Source organism: Trachurus trachurus (genome assembly GCF_905171665.1).
Source record: "Trachurus trachurus genome assembly, chromosome: 8".
Classification (NCBI taxonomy): Eukaryota; Metazoa; Chordata; class Actinopteri; order Carangiformes; family Carangidae; genus Trachurus; species Trachurus trachurus.
In genome coordinates this window covers 20,277,666-20,299,825 of record NC_139905.1, presented here as the reverse complement: position 1 = coordinate 20,299,825, position 22,160 = coordinate 20,277,666, and the positions used below count along the sequence as shown (strand labels likewise).

Here is a 22,160-nt window from a genome sequence, read left to right as displayed (position 1 = left end):
AAAGGTTGAAGAAAAGAAAAGTCTATCTTTAGTTTTCAGTATGTATTAACACAAAAATGGTAAGATGTTACACATTCACATTTTGTCATTGGTTTTCTTTTCTTTTTTTCTACTTATTTCCTGATCCACAACCATAAATTAGCCATAAGTCTAAAAGCCATTGTGGCTGTTTCTAACAAGAGGAAGAGTTAACAATAATAACTTTAAAGAAAAAGACAACAAACAGATCATAAAAATCCCATCTGAAATGCATTTAGTTTAGGAGAGTCTCTGTATTGTATTAATTGTTCCATTGCTTCATTTCTCTGCACAAAGGAGTGTTTGCATGGAAAAATGATTGTGTAGTTTGCATATTAGTTACTGGTGCAGTGCAAAGTCAAGTGTTGAACTGTTGAGTGTTTTGCTGGAATCATGTCAGTTTTACAAACATGTTTTAGTACAGAAATAAATGTCATTAGATAAGAAACTGTCAGACAGTTAAACAGTGTCTGCAAAGAATTCATGGTTCATCAAAGATCGCTTTGGTCACTAAGCAACAGTTTGAGTCACTGACGCCAAACCGTCATCTGTGGAACAAACAGAACCGTCACGTCTCTGTTTAGGAAATACTTCCAGTGTCAATACTGTGCCATCAGCACCGGCTGTGATGCCTCAGTGGTCATTTCGCCACAGCGTCTGTATTTAACGTGGTCATGCTTTGTTCGCCCTTAATTGGTCATTTGTTGGGATATTTCACCGTGGTCCGCGCTTTTTGGTTTCTAAGACTCATGAGGCCTCTGCAGGGGAGGAACCAGCTTCACTGACCCCCTCTCCCAGGATTTCCCTGACTTGCTCCAGACTCTCCGCCTGACGAATCAACTCCAGCTTCACCTGAAGGCGGAAGGAAATCAGGTAAATCAAAAAATAAATGTAAATTCAAGTTTAAAATTCATTTCGTTCTACCATATTCCACTGGCGCCTACCTGCAGCGACTGGGAGAGCTGGACGAAGTCCCTCTGCACAGTCTGGCTGGTTTCAACCTGGGAGCGCAGGCTGATCACTTGACTCCGCAGCTCCAGGCACTGTTGTTGCAGCGCCGCCTGACAGAGAGAACCAGTTACATTTAAATCCATAGTGTTTGACTTCAGATGTTGTGACCCCTGTTCACTCTAATCTCCTTACATACAATTTCACAATGTAAAATCAACTTTATATATGTTTTCTCACTTACTCTCGAGAAATAAAACTTGCTTTCTTCTGCAACTGTGTACACTCAAATCAGTACATTTAACTACTAATTTAAAGGGACAGTGTGTAATATTTGTTAAGGTTTATTGGCAAAATCTGAATATACTACCAATGAATATATTTGTATATTATATTTGTATAAGCATTTGGAAGCATTGTAAGTATTTCCATGTCTCTCTCTCTCACCATTTCCTGTCTCTCTCTCGACTGTGCTTTCCTTTAAAGGCGAAAAAGCCCAAAAAATATACTTTAAAAAAACAAAAGAAACACAACTTAAACCTGACTTTGCATGCATCAACAGTAACTCTAAGTCTGGTGCTAGCAGTAGTGGTAGTAGTTGGATTTACTTTCTCACTGCTGAGAGTCTTATTGGTGCTCTGAACATGACTGAGCGCCACCCGCAGGGCTTCCAGCTCAGTGCGACAGGCCAGCAGCTCAGCTTGCATCTGCTCCTTCTGAGCCTGGATCTTCTCCGTCTCCGTCTTCAGACTGGACAGTTGCACTGAGAACACAACATCCGACACGGCTGCATTAAGAACAGTCTACAGACAAACAAAGTCGTGCAGCTTAAAGAGAAAAGTTCTTAACAGTTCTATTGTATGAGTTGATCACTCACCCTCCAAAACCTCTGATGAAAGAAGACGCAGGTGGGCGCAGGCAGGAAGCAAGAAAAGGAAAAAAAACAACAACTGCGTCATGGTCAGGAATCAAGTCAGTACAGGATAACTGTCGAAATGAGAATGGGGATCCACAGACCGTTCTCCTCTGTCCGAGTGTCCAGCTGCTCCCTCAGGTTGACTATCTCGATGCGAAGCCGCTCCTCACAGTGCGCCCCCTGTGGATCGGAGAGAAAAGAAAACACCATGAGCAGGAGACGTACAGTAACTGTGGTTAAGTTTAATGTTTGTCCAAATATGAGAGTTGAGAAAAACAAAATGTTCAGGTGTGTAAAGGGCTAAATAAAGCCGGGTCACCTGTAACTTCTCAGAGAGAGGAAGTCAACTTGAAATGAAAGCAAGCATCTCACAGGTTTCTGTTCCCTTCACTATGTGAAACTAATGTTGTCAGCTGTCAGTAACCACTTGACGTGATTCATTTACATTTGTTTAGTTTTTGTTTCATTTATTTTTTGCAAGTGAAGATGCAAGAAAACAATAGATGAGAAACTAACAGAATAGAAAAATATACAATAAAATCAACAGCAAAAATGACAATAAAAACATTTTACTAATTGTCCTACAGTCCATGTTTACACGGGTCTGGAGTTTTTCCTTGCTGCGGCGCAGATCCATTTGTAAATGAAAACCTGTAACAGTAACTCTACCTGCAGTGTTGCTGGGAAGGATGAACTGGAATCTGGCGCCTCGTCCTCAACCTCCTCTCCTTTCAGTCTGCACAGCTCGCTGCACATCTTCCTCTGAGACAGGGACAGCTCTGCCTGCGCAGAAAAAATACAACTTATAACACCTACTCAGTGCGTTATTAATAAATTGTATCCTGGCACACAGTGACTACTGTTGGAATAATGTGATGGATGAGTTGTTGTGCATTTTACACATTTGCGATAAAAGGACAATTCAAACACTGCCACTTAATTTCTGTTCTTGACGTTTTTTCCATTTTGATCCATTATCTTAGCTTAGTACAAAGAGATTAAAAAGTTGACAACATGACAACATGATGTCACTCACCAGCCGGCTCTGGACGGCGTTCTGCGACTGGCTAAAAGATTTCTGCAAATCCTGGAGGAGGGCCTCTGAGGTCAGGACCTGAGACTGCAGCATTGTTACCTGAACAATCACATAAACATATTAACATGTGCATAGATCTGTGTGTGTTATTCCCACTTTGTGATATGATCTGTACACTACTGTGTGAAACTGGCTCACGCATTGTTGTACACACTCACACTCGGAGCAGCGCTTCCCACCTGTTTGTGTGTGTGGTTGGTCTGTGTGTCCAGCTCTTTCTCCAGCTCCTCCTTCTCCGCCTGCAGCCGACTCACCTCCCCCCGCAGCTCTGACACCTGCCCAGCACAACACAGTGCACACTCACTCATTACACCTGACTGACTGCAGGCTGAATGCATTCCTAAGGCTGTCTTTACACTAACGGCCTTGAAGCCCAACTCCAATTTGTTGCCTATATCTGATTTTTGGCTGTCTATGTTCTATCAGAAGTGACCCATATCTGATATCTGCAATTATACCAGCTTTGCTTGCGTGAAACAACCCGCTTCCATAATAATTATTAACAAAGGTGAGTCTGGTGCTCAGAGTTTATATCCAACACGTCACTGTTAACAAATTAAACATCTAGTCTGTCCTTACAAAATAAAGTTAGTGAAGTGCCTGTGTGGATCGGAGCTGTTATGAGATGTGCAGCTGACAGTGCCATTTGTGCCACCGGACACGTGTGTGCATAGTTTCTTATTTCTTGATTTCTAAACGGCTCGGCTCAGTTTTTGCTGGTAGGCAAATGTGAAATCTGTTGTTTCTATCTCTTTAACACTCCCTCGCCCTTGTATCGATCCGTATATAAATGAATGTTAATATGAAAACAAGAACAAGTGAGGACAAAAAACAGGAAACACGGAAATTAAACACTGTGCTGTAATAATTCCTGTGACAGTGACCACAGTTGGCCGCAGTTGGCCATGGTAGTCCAGTCAGCCCCACGTGTTAATCACAGACTACAGAGGTTCAGCGAAATGTGTGGGCACGGGATTTAGCATTATTATTGATGACGTACGACACGCAATGCCAGGAAAGATCCGATCTGTCTGTTTAGACTGCAGACGTATTGGCAGATATCCGAATTGTATATGATTTATTTCCACATATGACGGGGGCCCGGAGCCGATCTGACAATATCCGATTCCATGTGTTTTTTTCCCCATTTACACATTCATGTTACAGATCCGATGTGTGCCACTAATCGGAATTGGGCCACTTGAACCATGTAGTGTGAAGACAGGCTAGGTAAATTAAAACTGCACAGATTGCAAAATAGGGATGATTTCATGAATATAAGCTTAGATTACATTTCAGTATGTGAATAGTATTGAATACTATCATCTTACTGTACTGCAAAAGCGGACAATACCTGAGCGTTGAGCGCATCCCAGTCGCTGTGTGTGACCAGCCGGTGTCCAGCCGGCGGCAGGTAAATAGCTTCAGGCACCAACGTTCCTGTGGACACCAGTGAGTCGGTGTCGTCCTGACCGTGGTGTCTCCTGGGCAGGGAGGGCGTGTCCAGGGAGAAGGAGGACAGCGAGGCCGAGTCGCAGTTCCGCAGTGAGAAATACCCCTCGGTGGTGAGCGGAGCGCCTTCGCCCTCCACCCCCGGCTCCAGATCCGCCGGCTGGCTCTGCGTCTTTTTGCCCGGGAACGGCATCATCTCCGCCTCCGTCAGACTGTTGTTGATCTGCGTCAAGGATTCGTTGCTGGAGACTTCGGCGTCCATCCTGCCTTTCCTCCCACCGATCTACAAAGCGGCAAAAAAAACCAACTTCAGAATTAAAGAGTCTACAAATACCTGGACACCACTGAAGAAAGTCAAACACTGACCATGTTCTGTCCACTGGCCCTCCTCCACTCCACTGGCTGGGACTGAAGGACAGCGATCCTGGCCTCATACTGTGCTGCCGTCTCTGTAAACACAACAGGACAAGAATATATAATCAGTCAAGATTACATTCAGGTTCCTTGATAATACTTTTTAGAAGTTATAACTCTAAAAAAAGCTTTCATTGTTTTAAATCGTAACTTATTCTACTGGTGTCGTATGACTCAAGACCACATTTTCAAGGTCTTGATCATGTCTCAGAATCGACTACATTTTTTCTGTCTTGTCTTGTTCTCGGTCAAGCTGGACCCGACCAGCCAAGACCACAGCTGCTGTGACATCTTTTTTTTTAAACCGCAAAAGTCTCTGTCACTCGCTCACTTTCGTTTCACAAAAGTATATGCTTGTGTAACGATTTGAAAAACCTGGGTGTTATTCTGTTCAATCCAAACTTTCAATTAAATTTGGTATAGATTTTATATGAAATCATATTTTCCTTTTTTTCTGAGGAATAATGTAAGTATATCAAGTCACATGATTATGAGTACTGGTACTGAATGCAGTAATAGTCCTGAAAATGGTCTTGCATTGGTTTTATCTCGGTAGTTAGTTGATGTGTATTACATCAGCTAATGGGATTCAAATCAAATCAAATCAAATCAAATCGGTCTGGGACTTGTTCTGGACCCCCCAAAGTCTTGGCTTGACTCTTGGGTTAGGTGGCCTTTTCCACAACACTTTATTATACATCTGAATCCTCCCCCTGACCTTTTATCCTCTTTAAGGCACAGTAACCTCTGCTCCAGAGAGGGAGATTCACTACAGAACTAACACAGGAAACGAAAAAGAAAACCGAAACCCAAACAGCTGTTTAGCTCCCATTACAATGTTTCCCTGAATAAAACTAAATCTGAGTAAACGGTTACCTACGGACAAAAATAAGTGGTGTCTCAATCATGGGAAACTACCTGACGATGTGTACACAGGACGGTCACAAATGCACCATGTTTCACTCTCACACATGCACAGTCAGACACACACTGACCTCTGAGGGCCTCCTGCAGAGACTGGATCTCTTGATCGCATTGTTTTTGCAGCTCTGCCAGTTCCTCCTGTTTGCTCAGCTCGCAGATCGTTGCCACGCCCTGCCAGTGTTCGACTTGAGCTCGGCAATCGGCTAGCTGGGCCTGCAGGCTGGCCTCTGAAAATGGCAAACAGATCTCAAATGTTTTGTATTCATTATGTTGTTTTGAAGCTGTTTGCATCAGTAGAGAGAGACTAGTCAGTGAGGTGTCGTGATTAAAAGGAATCTGCATTTCTAGCGATCAGACAAAACCTGGAAATTACGTAACAATGGCATGAGGTGAACATTTATCTGACGTGACTGAACTTTACAGGATACATTCCACACATTGTTTTGGATTCACACAGCATGTTTGAGTCATCCACAAACAAAGCAACAAAATGACCCGATTACTCGACACAGGGTTGTGTATGTCAGGGCACATGACCAGTTCAGTACAGAGGGAGAATGATGAGGAGATTGACCCTGAGTAACATATGAAAGACATACAAAAGAGGAAAGCAGAGGATTCCCACATTTGTGATGCTGCATTTTCTGAATAGTTAGCACTGACCTGAATGATTTTGAATACACAAACTGGTGCCACTTAATTTCCTGCACTTTTAGCTGTCAAAAGGTTCAACTACTCAATTATTGTACTTTGACACTCCTGATATTTAACATACACACACGCTTCTTTATCATTTAGCTGAGATGCCTTGTCACTCCTTGTCTTGTTCCAACTTTATCTAACAACTTTGCCAATGATGAGTATACCACACTTTTAATTGGCTGCAGGGCGTTGTCCTACCGCACTGGGATAGCCTCCTGTTACATAATAAGTAGTTAATCCGCCTCCACTGCCATATTTAAATCACTTCTTAAACACACCTTTCTACCTTGTGTTTTGGTGTGATTTGAGTTTAAAATTGTTCTATCCTTGTATGTCTTTTCCTCTTTCTGTGTGTTCTTTTGCTTATTTGCTTTCCCCCTTGATTAGCCTAATGATTTTACACTCTAAATAAACTGAACTAACTATAAAAACTGAACTAACCTAACCTGCAACAGTTGTCCTTTAAAACAAAAGGATTTTGCTTGTTCCTCTCCTCTACTATTCTGAAAAAAATGTAGGCTACATTTGACTTCAGTCATTCACACATGCCAAACAGAGGAGTCTGGCAGTATGATACCCATCTATGATGATATGACATATCAGATCAGAGGGCCATTCTTTTATGATAGTTGCTTAAATTCAATGCTGTGTACTTTAACTGAAGTGAGATGATCTTTAACTGAAGTGACATGATGAATTGACGACTTTTACTTGACTTTTAAGTGCTGTTGCCCTGTATTGTTGATATACTTTCGCGTTAGCAAAGACTGTACTTCTCCCACCACTGTTTAAACAGCTACCAGCTGACTATAAACACAGCATATGTGTATTCAGAGATGTGAAACTGAGCTAAAGCAATGACATTATGTATTCAGAGTTTAAAAAAAACGTACATTATAATACATTTAAAGCAGTTTGGGCACGAGTGTGAGCGTTAGCTAGCGGCTAACGACGCTCCGTTCATTTCTACGGTGGTCGATGCTAACAGGCCGAGGGTCGGTCTCGATCAACAGGTGACGACAGGCAACAGGTTAAAGTTTGTGTCTGGTGAAGCTGTGGTAGTGAAGATGTCAGTGTCGGCTCACAGACCGAGCAACAGGCGTATTAAAGTTTAACCCGTTTTAAATGAGTTACCTGTGTCTTCAGTGTTGGAGCTCATCCTCCTCCTCGGACAGCTCCGCTCCACCGGAGGGACAGCAGCACCGACACCGACACCGACAACAACAACAACAACTGACCGCTAACCTGTGCAGGTCATAGTTAGTCCGAGCACCAGGGCTTTGGTGTTGGAAAATATCAGCGTAGTGTCAACTTCAGGAAACAACTTTCCCCCGGTCTAAGCCTGCGGAAATCACGTCAACCTCCTTCCTGTTCTCTGAGGCCTTTCCCACTTCGCCCCAAGTTTTTCATCTGAGTCGTCAAACTGCAGCAGCAGCAGCAGCAGCAGCAGCAGCAGAGGTCCAGGTTTAAAGCTGCTACACCCACATCCTCCACAGTCCACATCCTCCACCCCACACCCTGAGTATGCAGGCATGTCCGGTGGCTGGTGGCTGGTAGCAGGTCATTCAGTCATCTAATAAACCATATTCAAATATCCGAGGTTGGATACATTTAAATTTTTGGTCAAAAAAAAAAAAAAAATCGACAACCCCGCAGGTTAAATTTTTTTTTTAATCGCCTGTGTGGTTTTTGGTCATTTTCTCCAAAACCACCGGCCCGATTTCAACCAAACCTTCTGCGTTGGACTCCCCTCGGACCCCCAGATGATATTTTATTCATTGAACACTTTTCTCTCTTTTACAGATCAACACTCATCTGAGACCTAATATTGTCAACTACTCAACTATTTCAAGGACTCTGACATCTTTGGCTCCTGTGGCCCAAACTGTAACCTCAACTGCAACAATCAAAACAAAAAAAAATACATATACTGATTAAATATGTATTTATAGAGGCAGCAGTTTCCAATATCATCAGTTTTTTTTATAATGAGAATAATTAGTGAATATGGATACCCTCTGCTGGAGAACTGCTGCTATTATTGGAGAGAGTGATTCATTTAAGTTCCCAGATTGTTTCCTATGTATTTTCATTTTAAAGCAGTATCTGCTCATTGATTATATTAAAACATTGTGACCTTTTTTAAGAAAAAAAAATGCTTCAAACTCCTTTTCAATTAAAAACAGAATCCCCCTTCTTATAGTCTGTTGGATGCTGGAGCTATCATTTTTACAGCTTTCTTGTACTGTAGGTGCAGGAAGAGGGATGTGCTGCTGATGAAGGTCAGAAATGAAGGAAATATGTTCTGCCACAGCCTCACCATCTAAACTCTACCTCCCAACATAACAAAAATCAGCACAGGAATGTGTTTGCATGTAAGTTGGCATTTGCCGAGTTGCAGATGAAAATTGATCTTGATTGTGTGTGTGTGTGTTTGTGTTTGTTTTTTTAATCAGCTCTGATAAACAAAGGATAAAGTCTCCTCTTTGGAAAGCAGGTCACTTATGCTGCATGCTCATATGATTTGAGGTCTGATCAGTGCTCATATGATTTGAGGTCTGATCAGTGATTTGTTTTGACAAGTGAAATAATTCTCACAGATGTCAAGAACCACCCTTATAATAACCTTGAAACCAATGAACTGTTTTATTAGCAGTAGCTTCAGTACTGTTCAGCTTTTTGCACCTGTTTCCTTTACCCAACAAAGACATGGCTGTGCGGGGTTTATAGTTTCCTTTGTTTGCTTCAGATAGGAAACACACAGAACCTGAAATTACTGGCCACCTGAAATGGTGATACCACAGAAGCAATCTGTTATTAGGGCAGAGTCCTCACATCGACCTGCTCTCACACTAGGTGCATCTGTTCACATAATTTACTTGACTCATCTTTCCTTATCTCATAGTCTTGTTTCCCCTCCACTTTCATCTCATCTAGTAATCTGATATCCAGACAGTGAATGCAGCCTGTCTGGGCTCCATGCAGTCCAACAGGATGTGGCTGGTACAAACTAAGATGTATTACTGATGCACATGACTATACAAGAAAGAAATATTATTCCTTTGCTTTCACATATAAAAAGTCAGGTATATTTCTTTCCCAAATCACTTTTTTGAAAAGTTACAATTCAATTGAACCATTCTCCAAATTGTATTTCAAAAATGTTTTTGAAGTATCCAGTAAGGCTTTCAAAACTGTAGATAATTGTAAAATGTTATTTACACTTGGACTTTTTCATTATTCTATCCACCATAAGATAGTATGTGTAAGACAAAGCCTCATCACATCTTCTGTTGAACATAGTTTTTTTTAATATTCAGTTGTAATTAATTAAAACAGTCACAATGCAGGACAGGAAAATACAAAAAGTTGAACATCTGATAAAAAAAAATGTTTGCTGACCATAAACTTCATTTATTTCAATAGCAGGTGTGTAGATGATTATTCTACATATTACAACACAGACATTATGATGGTGACAATTTCTGTATCAACTGCAATACTGTTATTTCATGATACGAAGCAGACAAGGTACCGTATAAAATGCTGGTGAAAAGTCTTCAAAAACAGTAACATTTACAATGTGACTTGAGTAAACCAGTGCTATATGTTGTTAACCAAAATACAGTTTCTCTGATAAAGTAATATCATAAATAGTTTGCAGGTTTTTTTTGTTTTTTTAAATATCCTTAAGTGGTTTAAGCCTGAAATTCCTTTGTTGAGCAGAGGCACGGAAGACATGTTTAGAAATGCTCACAACAAACAAGTAATCAGTAACAGAAGCTCATATGACATGAGACTTACCCCTACTTATCGCCAGGTAGTGTAAATTAACAGTTTTTACAGAGGTAATATATTAGTAATACAGGCTTTACAGTAATCAAAGCACCAGGAATCGACTTTCTTAAGAGTAACATTTGCTTTGAACTGTAAATTACATCTGCACACTTAAAAAAGACACGTAATCAGGTGGTCAGACACAACCAGAGCTAGTGTTTGCTAGAAAAGTTGTACTTTCATTTGGTCCTAGGTCACTGTGGGGATGCTGAGTCTTCTGTGTATCTTTGCTTACGGATTCATGTCCTGATCACTGACACTTTGGCGAAGGTAATCTTCGTAGAGCTTTTTCTAAAGGGAAGGAATAGACAGTTAAAAATGTACTACAACTACAGCCAATTGATGATCACTAATAACATTTCATTCTCATTTCAGGACAATTCACATTCACAATACCTTCTTGGTCTTCACCACCTCCTGAACATACTCCAGCTTCTCCTGCAGCTGCCTTTTCTGTTTGCCTGACATTGTTGGTCGAGTCCTGCAAATAAGAGAAGGGAAACTCCTTAAGTCTAAGAATTTGGATCAGATAGAAATTGTAAGGAATGAAAATAATATTAACCTTTTTAACATGACATGTGTGAGCTAAACTTGGCTACTGTACAGTTTGTATCACTGTACAGTAGCCAATAGAAAATGGAGCACCAAAAATACTAAATGAGATTTAAGATAAGTGTCTGTTATACAGTTTGACAAATAGCACTGACAAGTTGATTTCTACTCTAAAATGTCCCACTAAGTTCAATCTATCACAATTTTATGAAAATAAAAAGTAAGTAAGGGGGTAAATGTGAAGGATACCAATGGGGTTCAATGCTCAGAAATAGATTCTGTGAGATCGGACTGTCTCACCTGAAGGAGAAGCGTGCAATGAGGAGCAGGAGGAAGGAGACGAGGACCAGTCCGCCACAGCTGTACAGCTGCTGCTCCACAGAGAGGGAGTCAAATATCCTCACTACGGGAGCCTGTGAAACATAACAGCTAGAATTAGCTTTGAATGCGTCGCCGTGTGTGTGTGTGTGTGTGTGTGTGTGTGTGTGTGTGTGTGTGTGTGTGTGTGTGTGTGTGTGTGTGTGTGTGTGTGTACAGTGCACCTGCTTGGACACTCACCAGGTAGAGTGAGAGCGCCTCTTTGCCCTGAGGGCCCAGAGCCATCTCCAGCATCTCCTTGGACAGAGCGCCCAGCACCAGTAAGGCCATCAGAGCCATGGGGACGCTGAAGCCCAGCAGAGTCAGCAAGCAGCTCTTACAGCGAGCTTTGCGGTTATCTGCACTGGTCTGCCTGAGAGAACAGAGGGTCGAGGTTATTCTCTGAACTCATCACTGACTCTTGTCTCGCTAGTCTGTGTGTTAGTAACTCCGCACAGGTGTGATCTGCTGTCTGTAACGCAGCCCGTTTGTGTGCGTTACCTGTCGTTAATGAGTGTATCGGTGATGGCCTCGCTGATGAGCTCACAGTCCTTCTCCAGAGAGTTGAGGGTATTCTGGACCGTTTGGTTGATCGTTTTCTCAATGGTGCGACACACATCCTCAATCTGATTTACACAGCGGCTTGGCTGAGGAGAGGAACAGTCAGTGAGTTTGTTAAAGTAACTGATATGAGTAAAAGTGAGTCGGGAGCTGGTGGATCATCTTAAAAATCATCTACAACCTAATTAAAGTGCAGCTCTTACCTTGTTGGGATTAGGAACATAGATGGTGGGCATGTCAAAACCACATTTGTTGAGTCCTGGTCTCTTGCAGAGCTCCTGGACTATCTGCATCATTACTCTCTGAGGTAAAAAAAAAACAATAAATTAACGTGTTAGTAGGAGAGAGTAAGAATGTCATTTCCTGCTGCTGAGTATTACTGATGTTATGTCTTGTAATTCTGTTTGAGCTGTTCTTTATGGAGAGAGTCCATTTGCTTGTGTTCTCTGCACTCCTACATACTTAGTTCAAATAGACGTGCAGTGCAAAAGACACTTGACAACAGTGTTCACCTACCCACACACTTTACCATGAAGAGGATGTATTTTGTTCAGGTAATCATTCTTCTCAGGCAGAGCTCGGTCAGTAACAATAAGCACTGGTGACCGACCGTCAACATTATTTTAATCTGCAGTGTTGTTTTTTATACCTGTCTGTCCGACTCTCCCCCGGCCTCGTCGGCCTTGCTCAGGTAAAAACGCAGCCGATCCCCGTGTTTCTCGTTCAGACTCTCGACGATGTTGAGGGTACGCTTGCACAGAGCCTGACCCATGGGGTCAAAGAACACCAGAATCAGGTCACAGACATCACCTGAGGGGTGACAATGGGAATAAGCATTATTTTCCACAACAGACTCAAACTCCTGTTACAAAATGTCCTTATTAATCCTTATTGAATGCCATTCCAGATTTTACAAGGAAGACTGACCGACTTTGCACTACTAAGAATTGCCATTTAGATGAACTTAGCGTCACTGTTGCTTTAGGGGACTCGTGATAACTACAGTACAAACACGGCTGAGTTCATTTAGTGGCAACCCACCGAGCCACATGATGACCTCATCGACATCAAAGGGATACTTCATGTCACCGTCCACCAAGCCTGGAGAATCCACAAAGGTCACCAGGCTGAAGCGTTTCTGTCGTGACGTGCAGATCTCCGTGCTCAGGTACTCTGCAACACCTAGAATTCAAAACAAACCAGAAAACTGTGGTAAGACAAATGGAAGAGGTTCCACTGTTCTGCTGTGATATAATAACCCAAATGTCTCTTTGAGAGACACATCAACCATCGCTGTTTATCTTCCACAGGACTATGTGTCAATGATACTGTTTGCTCAGTGCGGGGCTCACGGTTGTATCACTGTTTTCACAGTGTAGAGCCAGAAACAACAACAACAACAGAAAATATCTGAGCCAATTGACATCAGCAGCTGAAAATCTCACCTTTGAACTCCTGTAGGGGCTTGAAGTGCGGATATAGATGAAGGGTGGCATTTCCCTAAAGAAAAAAGAACAAGATGAGTTGGACAGAGTCTGTGAACCAGGTGTCAGACTCGTCAGAAGGACTGAAATCACTAGAAGATCTCCCTTCACGTCCACGTCATGAATCACTATGATGAGAAACTGAATGATTGATAGTAAAACTTGGCAGTAAAATGGCAGATGCTTGGAATGAGGTATACATTTGTGAAAAATGACCATTAACTTTCTTTTCCTACTCTCTTGCCAGATAAGCATCTTTTTCAAAAAGATAAGGTGCTGACTCACTGTTAGAGATTCCCTCTTGCGTCCACTTGTAACAAAGCTGAAGCCTTGGGTCTCAATGGCCACTCCAGTGCGCTGGATGTGCTCCTCCACATACCTGCCAAAGGAAAGCAAGGCTTAGCAAAAACAAGCTTGTACCAAGTTAAATTACTGACACAGAACTGGGGTGTTTCTAAATGACTTTTGTCCACTGAACAAAAAGAAGTTGTGTAGAATGTGTTTTAAGTATTCACAGTCAGATGGTAGTGCACATACTGTATTAGGGATTACATTCATCACCTTAAGTGTATAGAAATAATCATGCATGCTGTTTTTCTTTCCATTTTGTGGTTTGATCTACTGCTAAAATCCCTCTGTTCTATACATACTCTCTGTAAGCTCTCCAGAGAAACACATTTGCAAAACATATTTACCAGTTGATGAAGGAGCTTTTCCCAGCAGAGTGGTTGCCCATCAGCATCACAGTGATCTTTTTCCTGGGAGCCAGCAGCTTCACGCCAACAGATTCGGCCACTGAGACCAGGCCTGGAAAAGACAGAGGGAATCATTAATTCTTAGTTTACTGACATTTTGATTATTATTGTTCTTAATTTACCAGTTGGAAAATGGGGGAATAAACACACCATTAGCCTACCTGAAACTTTGCAGAGCCCAAACATGTTTATTCTTTAAAAATACTCAATGTCTGTTTTGACTATCAAAATAACCAATTAACTTTCTTTCCAGCAACAAATCAAATCATTGCAGCCCCAAGTAATCAATGAATACTCATTCAGCAACAGGTATAGTCGTGTCCATTAAAAATGATGCATAGTGTAGTCATTGTGGTGCTGTGGCTGCACAGGTCTCAGGTCAGTCAGTCCGAAGAAAGACTGTTATGGCATTATGGTGTACTTCATTCATTCATTTGTTTGATTGTTTTTGGGGTGGGGAGTGGGGACAAAGATTGCATTTTCAAAAGTGTAGTTCATTGATTTGATTTGGTCCCATTTAGCTACGACTGTGTGAACTGATGGTTGTGAACTCACACGAACTAACTTACGTGTATGAACAGCTCCGTTACAAACGTTTACCATGCTGAATTATCGTGTGACTAAAAGTGACTGAAGGCTGCTCCATCAGTGGAAGTTATCACTACGTTAACCAGCTCATTAATACCGTCCAGTGCACCGTCAGCCAGATTCACACCAGCCGGGTTTATTAGCGAGCTAACGGTTAGCTCCCTGCAGCGTTACCTACGTTACTCAACTGGCTGAACGACGTGACGCTTATAGATCATTATAACAGTTGAATTTCAATGTCAAACAGGTCAATGCTGGAGCCATTTCCAACCTCGGGTCCCGGAGGGAGGCTGTGTCTGTGTGTCAGTGAGCCAACTCACCGCTGTCCGGGTCCGTGTACAGCTGGTGACAATCCCGCAAGATGCGCTCGTCGCAGGACACGCCGCCGGATACCAGGTCTGCGTTAGCGGCATTTCGGTTCTTACTTTTCCCCGACATTGTTACACAGTGGTGGTAGTCAAAGTTGGCGAGAGGGCATCAAGCAATAAAAGAAAAAGTCCGTGGAGTCCGTGAACAAAGCCGGTTGGCCGTGTTTGAATCGCCCCGGTCCGTTGGTTGAAACACGGGGTGGCGACGTAGCTCAGCCACGTCGTCAGCTACAGCGGCTTTTGACGCACAGGACTCTGGGTAATGTAGTTGTTGAAGTGACAGGCGTTTCACTTTCAAGTAGGCTACACACAGGCTCATAGCCTTTCAAAAGAGGGAGCACAGAGTTAATAAAACAGAGGCTTAGCAGCGGATGTGGACCAACAAATGGTTACGTAATCGTCTCCATCACAGATGATGAGATGAAAAATGTTCCCTATTTTAGAAAAGAAGATAAGCATGACAGCTGACCCAGTAGGCCTATAACCTACAGATTCACAGCATGGTGAAATGCAATAGGGCATAGGCTACTATATTTCTAAAGGAGACTTGAATTGTATTTACAAATTATGTAGAGATGATGCAACATTTTCCACTGTTGAGCAGACTCTCAGCATATATCTAGTAAATGTGCAGAGGCAGGCACACACCCTGACATTAGGCTACCAACTACACACAGACAGGGCTGAAGCTGTCTGCAAATTAAATCAATATAGCCTAACCATTGCTCCATGCATTCCACTGAGCGTGACCTGGACACACAACCTATTAAAATGGATTATACCATGACATTTTGCTTCTTCATCCTGCTCTCTGGTGAGCAACACATCCAATCACATTACACGTTTAGACATGATTTACAGTGTAGGTAGGTAAGCTCTCAACTTAAAGACTTTGCACCTCCTCATCTGTGTTGCTGAGCAGTCCATACATCCACAGTAGGGCCTATAGAAAATAGTCACAGTATGCTATAGCTTGCTGGTGTCAGGTTCAAGGCCACTTCAAAAAACTTTGCACCTGATTTAGTAAATGATTACAGATGAGAGTACGCTGTAGCTGGTCGAGGCTAAACACTAGGAAGTAAATGTGCTTTACAGTAAGACTAAATAAATATCAGTCTGTGATGCTTTTAGTCCACGAGACATCTTAGTGCATCGTGTTTATTTGCACATGATTTTTTTTTCTTTTCACATTGATGCATGTTAAAAATCTACACATCAGACATTTATGTAGATGTGGTAAGATTAATCAAAGGAGACATCACTGTATTATCATTGGTCTTGTAGCACCTAATGGTCTATAAGGTCTCATAGTGTGCATAAACTTTTGAAGATTATGGCTTATAATATGAGACAAGGCAGCTGTTACTGCCTCTGAGACAATTTATACAGTATACAATGTGATTGTTTTCAAGACAAACATACAGTTAGGGTGAGGGAAGATGTAGCAAGCAACTCAGTAATCCACAAGGATTTCTATTTAAATTAATGAAATGAATAAAAATCAGTTCAAACATTTGATTGTGCAGACACCTCCAGGAAATTCAGTGCATGTTTGTAAGTAGAGACATGTGGGTTCGTCCTCACATTATAGCAAAAGACACACAATCCAATCAGCAAAGCCTTATATATAACATAACAATAAAGTATTTCAATTTAAACTTGTTGATCCCAGTGACAAAGCTCACTCATATTATCATCATTTATGCAAGCCCAAATCACATCAGGCTGAAAAAAATGAACGCTTAAAACTTTAAAGCCAAAGTTTAGAGGGCTTTCCCACAAGGCAAATGCTATAGTGCTTCTGCTGCAAATGCTCCTGTGGAGCTGGCAAGTGGCCAGGGTGCACTGGGAGTACTGGGAGAGATCTTTATACATTTTGTTATATAATGCTGCAGCATCTGGTGTCATATGAATATCAAGTCATGCAGGCAAATCGTAAGGCCTGACCAGTGATCAGAGAAAATAAAAAGAGCTTATTGGATTTGTGCTGTGTCCTATTGTGAATGTAAGCCAATGATGTTTTCCTTTTGAGTGTTTTCATAAACACAATTACAGCCACAGTCTTCATTTCCCTTAAATACTCAGAGGCCAGTCTCCCTAGAGTTACAACATGCAGAAAATTTACATCACACTCTATGAAATCTGTTCATTCAGCCCGAGGACAAACATACTTTACTGTAAACTAAGAAGCACAATATTATGCTGCTACCTCTCAATATGACACTAATTTGAGCTGGGCCGTCTGTTGCTGCCCACCTTTAAATGACACAGGTGTTTGCATCAGAAATCCTAACAGATACAGCCTGTTTAATGCGCAGTTTTCACTCCCTGCCTCTTTGCTAAGCATGCCCACCAGTGAGATGACACATACTGATGTGAACATTTGGAAAGGCCAGGCTGTTGAATGTGAAATGGCCTTTTCCTCCACTGCCTGTTACCACTTGAAAGCATGTTTGTCCTCTAATGCTTCGGTCTGTCTGTGCTGAGTGCTAGTGAGCTGGCCTGAGCCGTGAGGAGCTCCGGCACATCTTCATATTTTGTTCACACCTATCAAAGATCAAAGTCAGTCTACACTTTTTCACTCTGATTATCACACTTACATTAATGTGATTTGTGTCATGTTCGGCAGCTCATTGTGTCTGTTCATACATAATCTCACTGGGTTAATGCGATCCTTGTTAACACTGAATACATTTGCATAATTTGTGCCAATAGAAATAATGTGGTGAGCCATGTCTTTTGGTGAAGTGTGCCACAGTTTAGCGTTGCATGTCTCAGTCTCTTCTTTATCAACATGTACAGCTCCTCTCTTCTCTTTTGTTTGATCACATAAGTCAGACAGCAGCTCAGACTCAGTTGGAAAAGTTTGATGTTCACAACTTTTTACATTTGCATATCCTCTTAGTAGCCAAGCTTTCAACCTGCTATTCACATTCAATTTATACGTTCTGCTATATTAGTCAAAATGCATAGCCAATATGTTGCTGTATATTGTAAACTGGACATACATCAAGTGTCAAATTATCAAGATGCATCTGGCTTTTACTTTTGTTACTGTGATTATTATTGAGGTACATAAGGATGGGTGTCATGCATCCTATAAATACACAGGCACTCTAAACAAACAGAGAGCTAATGTTGCTCTTAATGTTTCCTTCATTGTCGAATCTGAACAGTCTTTCGTCCCTGGTTACCAGTGGGCTTTCCTCTCTTTGGCAACCAGCTCCAGGAAGTAGGAATGACTTGCATAGAGGGCGAGAGACGAGTCAACATCAACCCATTGGACTTGTCCTGCGTCATCGCCAGCTTGCAGCGGCAGCTCACTCACGCTGTCGCCTACAGTAACAACAAAGACATGTCATTGTCCCACAAAAATGCTGTGTGCTGCCACTCAGGGAATAAAAATGTCTATAGGAACAATAGTGAGCTTTTTTGATGCACTGCATATTGGATTTTTTAAAGTATTACAAATGAAATGCAAAAACACGAACCTGAGTCATCATGGAAGTTTACTGCAACTGTCTCCATCCAAGCATTATCAGTGTTTCTAGGATCATCCACGTAGCCTTTATAGACCTGAAGGAGAAAAGAAAGACATTTTCAATACAGAAGCACTTGTTAGCTAAAAGGTAACAGTGTACAGTGAGTCTTCGTCAAGTGCTCACCTGAAACCCTGGGGATTTGAAGAGGTTGGTGATGCGCTCATGGATCTTGGCTTTCTGCGATGGCGACAGTGAGAGAGAGTTCAACGCCTCTTCTGAGAACTCCCGCTGCAGCGTGAGAGAGACCTGCTCCCCGGGATCCACCATCCCCTAAAACACAAGCATGTGCACACAAATTAACAATGCTGCACCATGGCATAATTAATAGCCTAAAAACCTCCCCCACCCCCTTCTGTGCTTTGGCAATGAATTTGCTGCCACTGTGCATTTTTGAATGGCCGTGAATCAACATGGCCGAACAATAAAAAGCAAGAGGGCACAGGGGAAGTTGCAGAGCAGAGAATGTTGAGGGCAAAAACACAAACAACATTAATAATATTTGAAGTGTAAAAGCCACCAACCCCAGGAATGGCCCACTCCCCACAGTCTTTCCTTTTAATGGACACAAATTGCAGGATAGGCCGTTTGGAGACAGGGTGCTGTATCTTCGCTCCTTTAGCATCTACTTTCCATCTGCCAGACAGTGATGTACATCCGGTATTTATCAAAAGAAAACAGAAAAGTGCACAAAGTTCCCTATTCTTTGGCAAGTGAACAAAACCATCTTTTGCACATGACAGAAAACAGTTGCGATATTCCACTCTTGAGGAACCTTGGCTGGCAGTAATTAGGTGCAGAGTCATTCTTACTGTAACTGAATTGAGTTACATTAACACACTGAAAAATGAACTATGGTGAGTAAGAATGTGGATAGCGCTAATGTGCAGAGTACATAAGAGTTACCTGGTGACAATGGGATCTGCTGCGTGATTGGGTCCCCATCGTCCCAGCAGACCTCTACCACTCAGCCCAGTACGTCCTCGAGGATTTCTGTACAAGTGAAAAAGTGAATTTATAAACGATTAGGACAACGTGTTTGTCAAAATTAGGTAAAAACTGGACACTCAGAGCACTCGTACAAACACAAAACTCTTGTGCATGACAGTTAAAACTGGAATGTTAAAGGTCTCTATACGGTTGACAGTAGGTCTATGCGGCCTCTCCTGGGTGTTAAAGTAACATCAGGCAAAACAAATCACATAACCATCACGATGAGATGATGTGCAACTTCCTTATATTATGTTTTGCCCCCTCAAACCTTGAAAATCGCAAAATTCACATATAACCATAGCTGTTTTTGAGTAAAACCATTTCACTCGGTTCTTAATAACTTACAGGGGTTTTCCATCCTCCACTTTATAGACGCCCTCAAAGCCTGTCCTGTCCACAGCACCATCCACAGTGTTGAAGCGTAGAGAGACAGAGCTGTAAACAAAGTCAAAGTCATCCAAACTGAAGTGAATTAACTGCAGCCATTACCATTTAACACATAAAAACCTATTATTAAATTACCATGCAGTCCTAATTTTATCAGAATATATTCCATGCACTTTTGTTTTTCTCACCCAAGGTCAGGATCTGCCCATGCTGGTTTCTTTGCGACTGAAGGGTGGGTGTAGCTGACGGGTTTATACTGTGGCCATTTGTGAATCCAGTCCACCTTGTCATCAGGCACTTGGAAGCGCTTGTTGTCAGATCCTGGATACTGGGGGCATCTGGACTTTACATGAGGTGCTACTGAGGATGGCATTGTCCAGACACTGGTCGTGTAAAGGTGAATACAACTGGAAAAGCTTGGTCTGGCGGTTTGACCGGTGCTGAGGGGATAAGAAGATGAGCAGGAGACGGCAGACCTGCAGGGGAAGAAATGTGAGATATTGAAATCATGCAGCGTCATGATTCCACCACCACCACCCTGTACCCACCCGTTGCCCCTCGTTGCTCTTTAACAACATCTTTCTCAGTAAATAATATATTTCTAATCAGGCTTTTGACATGAAATTTTCACCAGATGTCAGACACAAACCAAGTAATCAACACATACAAAGAAATCAAAACATAGTATATGCCCCAAATGTGTAATAAAGTGAAATGACACAGGGAATACGTATTGAACAGACAAATAAAAGGAGGTGCAAAAAGGAATAGAAAGCCAAGAAATGAGCTGAAATCAGCAAGAAATCCTGGGCAGTAATCAGTGCAAATAAAAATCAGCTGGTTTAAAACTAATTGATGGCCTATACAGTAAAAAGGGTTTCTCATTACCAAGGTGTCACACAAGAAGCAAAGAGCTATCTGAAGACCTTTAGAACCTCATGTTGAAAAATAAAAAGACAGCACTGGTTACAGATCATTTTCTAAACTTCTGAATGCAGGGAAACCTTGCAAGATTTCTGACAAGAGTAAAAAAAAAAAAATACTCAGAAGAGTTGTCCAAGAGCCAAAGACCACTCACTCACAGAGAGTTTTATAGAGACCTGGGATTAACAGGTACAGGTGTTGAAAAACAATGAGTAATGCACTCAACCGCCAATATGCTCTTATTGACACAGGCTGAAAGCTATTGCTTCACTAATCACTACAGTGCACCCATTTGTGCCTATAGTCTAGTGTAGAAACGCTTGAATGATTATTAGTTGAAATTTGATAAAGGTTTCATTCTCATACTATTTGTTGATGTTGCACGCTACGTCAAGGCAAAGCTGTGTGTATTGATTATAATACGACAGCGAAAGGTTAAGTGCAACACTGCAATACTGACTGCAATACTGACTTCTATCATATTTCCTGGCTCTGATAATAATGTCGCGGATTAAGGAGTTTGACATGGATAGCTGCTGTAACACATCACTGTGACTACTTTCGCCATATGAGCTTAAAGCTGGAACTGTCTTTTATTGATTTATTGTAAAATGTTTATAGCTGAATGACAGTTGATCATAATAACTAACGTTTGTGCGCATATTGCTACCTGGCTCCGGAGGTGCAGACGGTGAGCGGGAGTCCAAACAGAGTCAGCGCTAGACGAACCTGGCGGATCCAGTTTGGTCCTAGAGAGACACTGGACATTACTCGAAGCAGACGCATCTACAACAAGGACCCGCAGCACACAGGGCACGGTAACCAGGAAGTGCACCGCCCTGCGCGATGACGTCACCGACCAAGGGGCGTGGCCACAGCAGTCGCAATCGTTCCCATGGTTACATTGGCGAACCTGTTGTTCCCTGGTGGTTGTTCCTCATACAAGTAAATAAAAGGATATAAAACAGATAGGTATGTTTTGTATTGTATTTCTGGTTCCCGGGATTTTTTTTAATGGTAAAACATGAGGAAATGTTACCGTACTTACTACTAACTAGAATGACAACTTCTCAGTTGATTGATTGAAGGAGGAATAAGAAAAAGTGATATTTATTAGACTGTGATGTGTGAAGGTTATGTTTTGCTCTCTTGTATCTTTTGTTTCCTTGTATGGCGTTTAATGACATGTAATGGTTTAGTCACTTATTTGTTGCCTGTTTTAAATGCCTTGTACCTCGTACAGCTTTATTGTGTTTTGTATTTATCTCAATGCACAAGGCAAAAAAAAAAGCAAATATATATATTCATTTACAATTTTAAAAATACAAAATTATTTAGAGTTACT

At 41.8% G+C, this 22,160-nt stretch overlaps 3 protein-coding genes across 4 annotated transcripts; all 3 read right to left on the bottom strand.

Moving 5' to 3' along the window:
- Positions 1–94: 94 nt before the first annotated feature.
- On the bottom strand, positions 95–7,888 carry rabep2 (rabaptin, RAB GTPase binding effector protein 2). Its single transcript, XM_083977430.1, has 11 exons — positions 7,605–7,888; positions 5,840–5,995; positions 4,797–4,879; positions 4,333–4,713; positions 3,158–3,253; positions 2,919–3,017; positions 2,552–2,665; positions 1,984–2,062; positions 1,575–1,753; positions 963–1,079; positions 95–870 (listed from the first exon to the last, which is right to left on the bottom strand). The coding sequence occupies exons 1-11, from the start codon at positions 7,627–7,629 to the stop codon at positions 766–768; spliced, it is 1,434 nt and encodes a 477-aa protein (XP_083833556.1). The 5' UTR covers positions 7,630–7,888; the 3' UTR covers positions 95–765.
- Positions 7,889–9,892: 2,004 nt separating this feature from the next.
- On the bottom strand, positions 9,893–15,141 carry LOC310990171 (uncharacterized protein). Its single transcript, XM_083977442.1, has 12 exons — positions 14,925–15,141; positions 13,957–14,068; positions 13,547–13,640; positions 13,223–13,277; positions 12,819–12,959; positions 12,427–12,587; positions 11,981–12,079; positions 11,718–11,863; positions 11,418–11,589; positions 11,160–11,272; positions 10,704–10,788; positions 9,893–10,598 (listed from the first exon to the last, which is right to left on the bottom strand). The coding sequence occupies exons 1-12, from the start codon at positions 15,040–15,042 to the stop codon at positions 10,539–10,541; spliced, it is 1,356 nt and encodes a 451-aa protein (XP_083833568.1). The 5' UTR covers positions 15,043–15,141; the 3' UTR covers positions 9,893–10,538.
- A 1,004-nt stretch (positions 15,142–16,145) lies between these two features.
- Positions 16,146–21,620, bottom strand: nudt9 (nudix (nucleoside diphosphate linked moiety X)-type motif 9). 2 transcript variants are annotated; one of them, XM_083976421.1, is made up of 8 exons: positions 21,486–21,620; positions 20,080–20,367; positions 19,850–19,939; positions 19,418–19,504; positions 19,036–19,147; positions 18,638–18,784; positions 18,464–18,548; positions 16,146–18,308 (listed from the first exon to the last, which is right to left on the bottom strand). In XM_083976421.1, exons 1-8 carry the CDS (start codon positions 21,599–21,601, stop codon positions 18,163–18,165), a joined length of 1,071 nt encoding a protein of 356 aa, XP_083832547.1. In that variant the 5' UTR covers positions 21,602–21,620; the 3' UTR covers positions 16,146–18,162. The 2 variants fall into 2 exon arrangements, with proteins under 2 accessions (XP_083832547.1, XP_083832548.1); XM_083976422.1 differs by having other exon boundaries at positions 21,466–21,575.
- Positions 21,621–22,160: the final 540 nt, after the last annotated feature.

Coding starts and splice junctions, on each gene's coding strand:
- rabep2 (XM_083977430.1), bottom strand. CDS start 7,629: ATGAGCTCCAACACTGAAGACACAG. Junction 4,880..5,839: donor TCTGCAGGAGGCCCTCAGAG/GTCAGTGTGTGT, acceptor TTGTGTTTACAG/AGACGGCAGCACAGTATGAG. Junction 871..962: donor AGCTCTCCCAGTCGCTGCAG/GTAGGCGCCAGT, acceptor TTCCGCCTTCAG/GTGAAGCTGGAGTTGATTCG.
- LOC310990171 (XM_083977442.1), bottom strand. CDS start 15,042: ATGTCGGGGAAAAGTAAGAACCGAAATGCCGCTAACGCAGACCTGGTA. Junction 12,960..13,222: donor GCCCCTACAGGAGTTCAAAG/GTGAGATTTTCA, acceptor TTTGAATTCTAG/GTGTTGCAGAGTACCTGAGC. Junction 11,273..11,417: donor AGGCGCTCTCACTCTACCTG/GTGAGTGTCCAA, acceptor TATGTTTCACAG/GCTCCCGTAGTGAGGATATT.
- nudt9 (XM_083976421.1), bottom strand. CDS start 21,601: ATGCGTCTGCTTCGAGTAATGTCCAGTGTCTCTCTAGGACCAAACTGG. Junction 18,785..19,035: donor GGGAGTGGGCCATTCCTGGG/GTTGGTGGCTTT, acceptor CTTGTGTTTTAG/GGGATGGTGGATCCCGGGGA. Junction 18,309..18,463: donor AAACTTCCATGATGACTCAG/GTTCGTGTTTTT, acceptor TTGTTACTGTAG/GCGACAGCGTGAGTGAGCTG.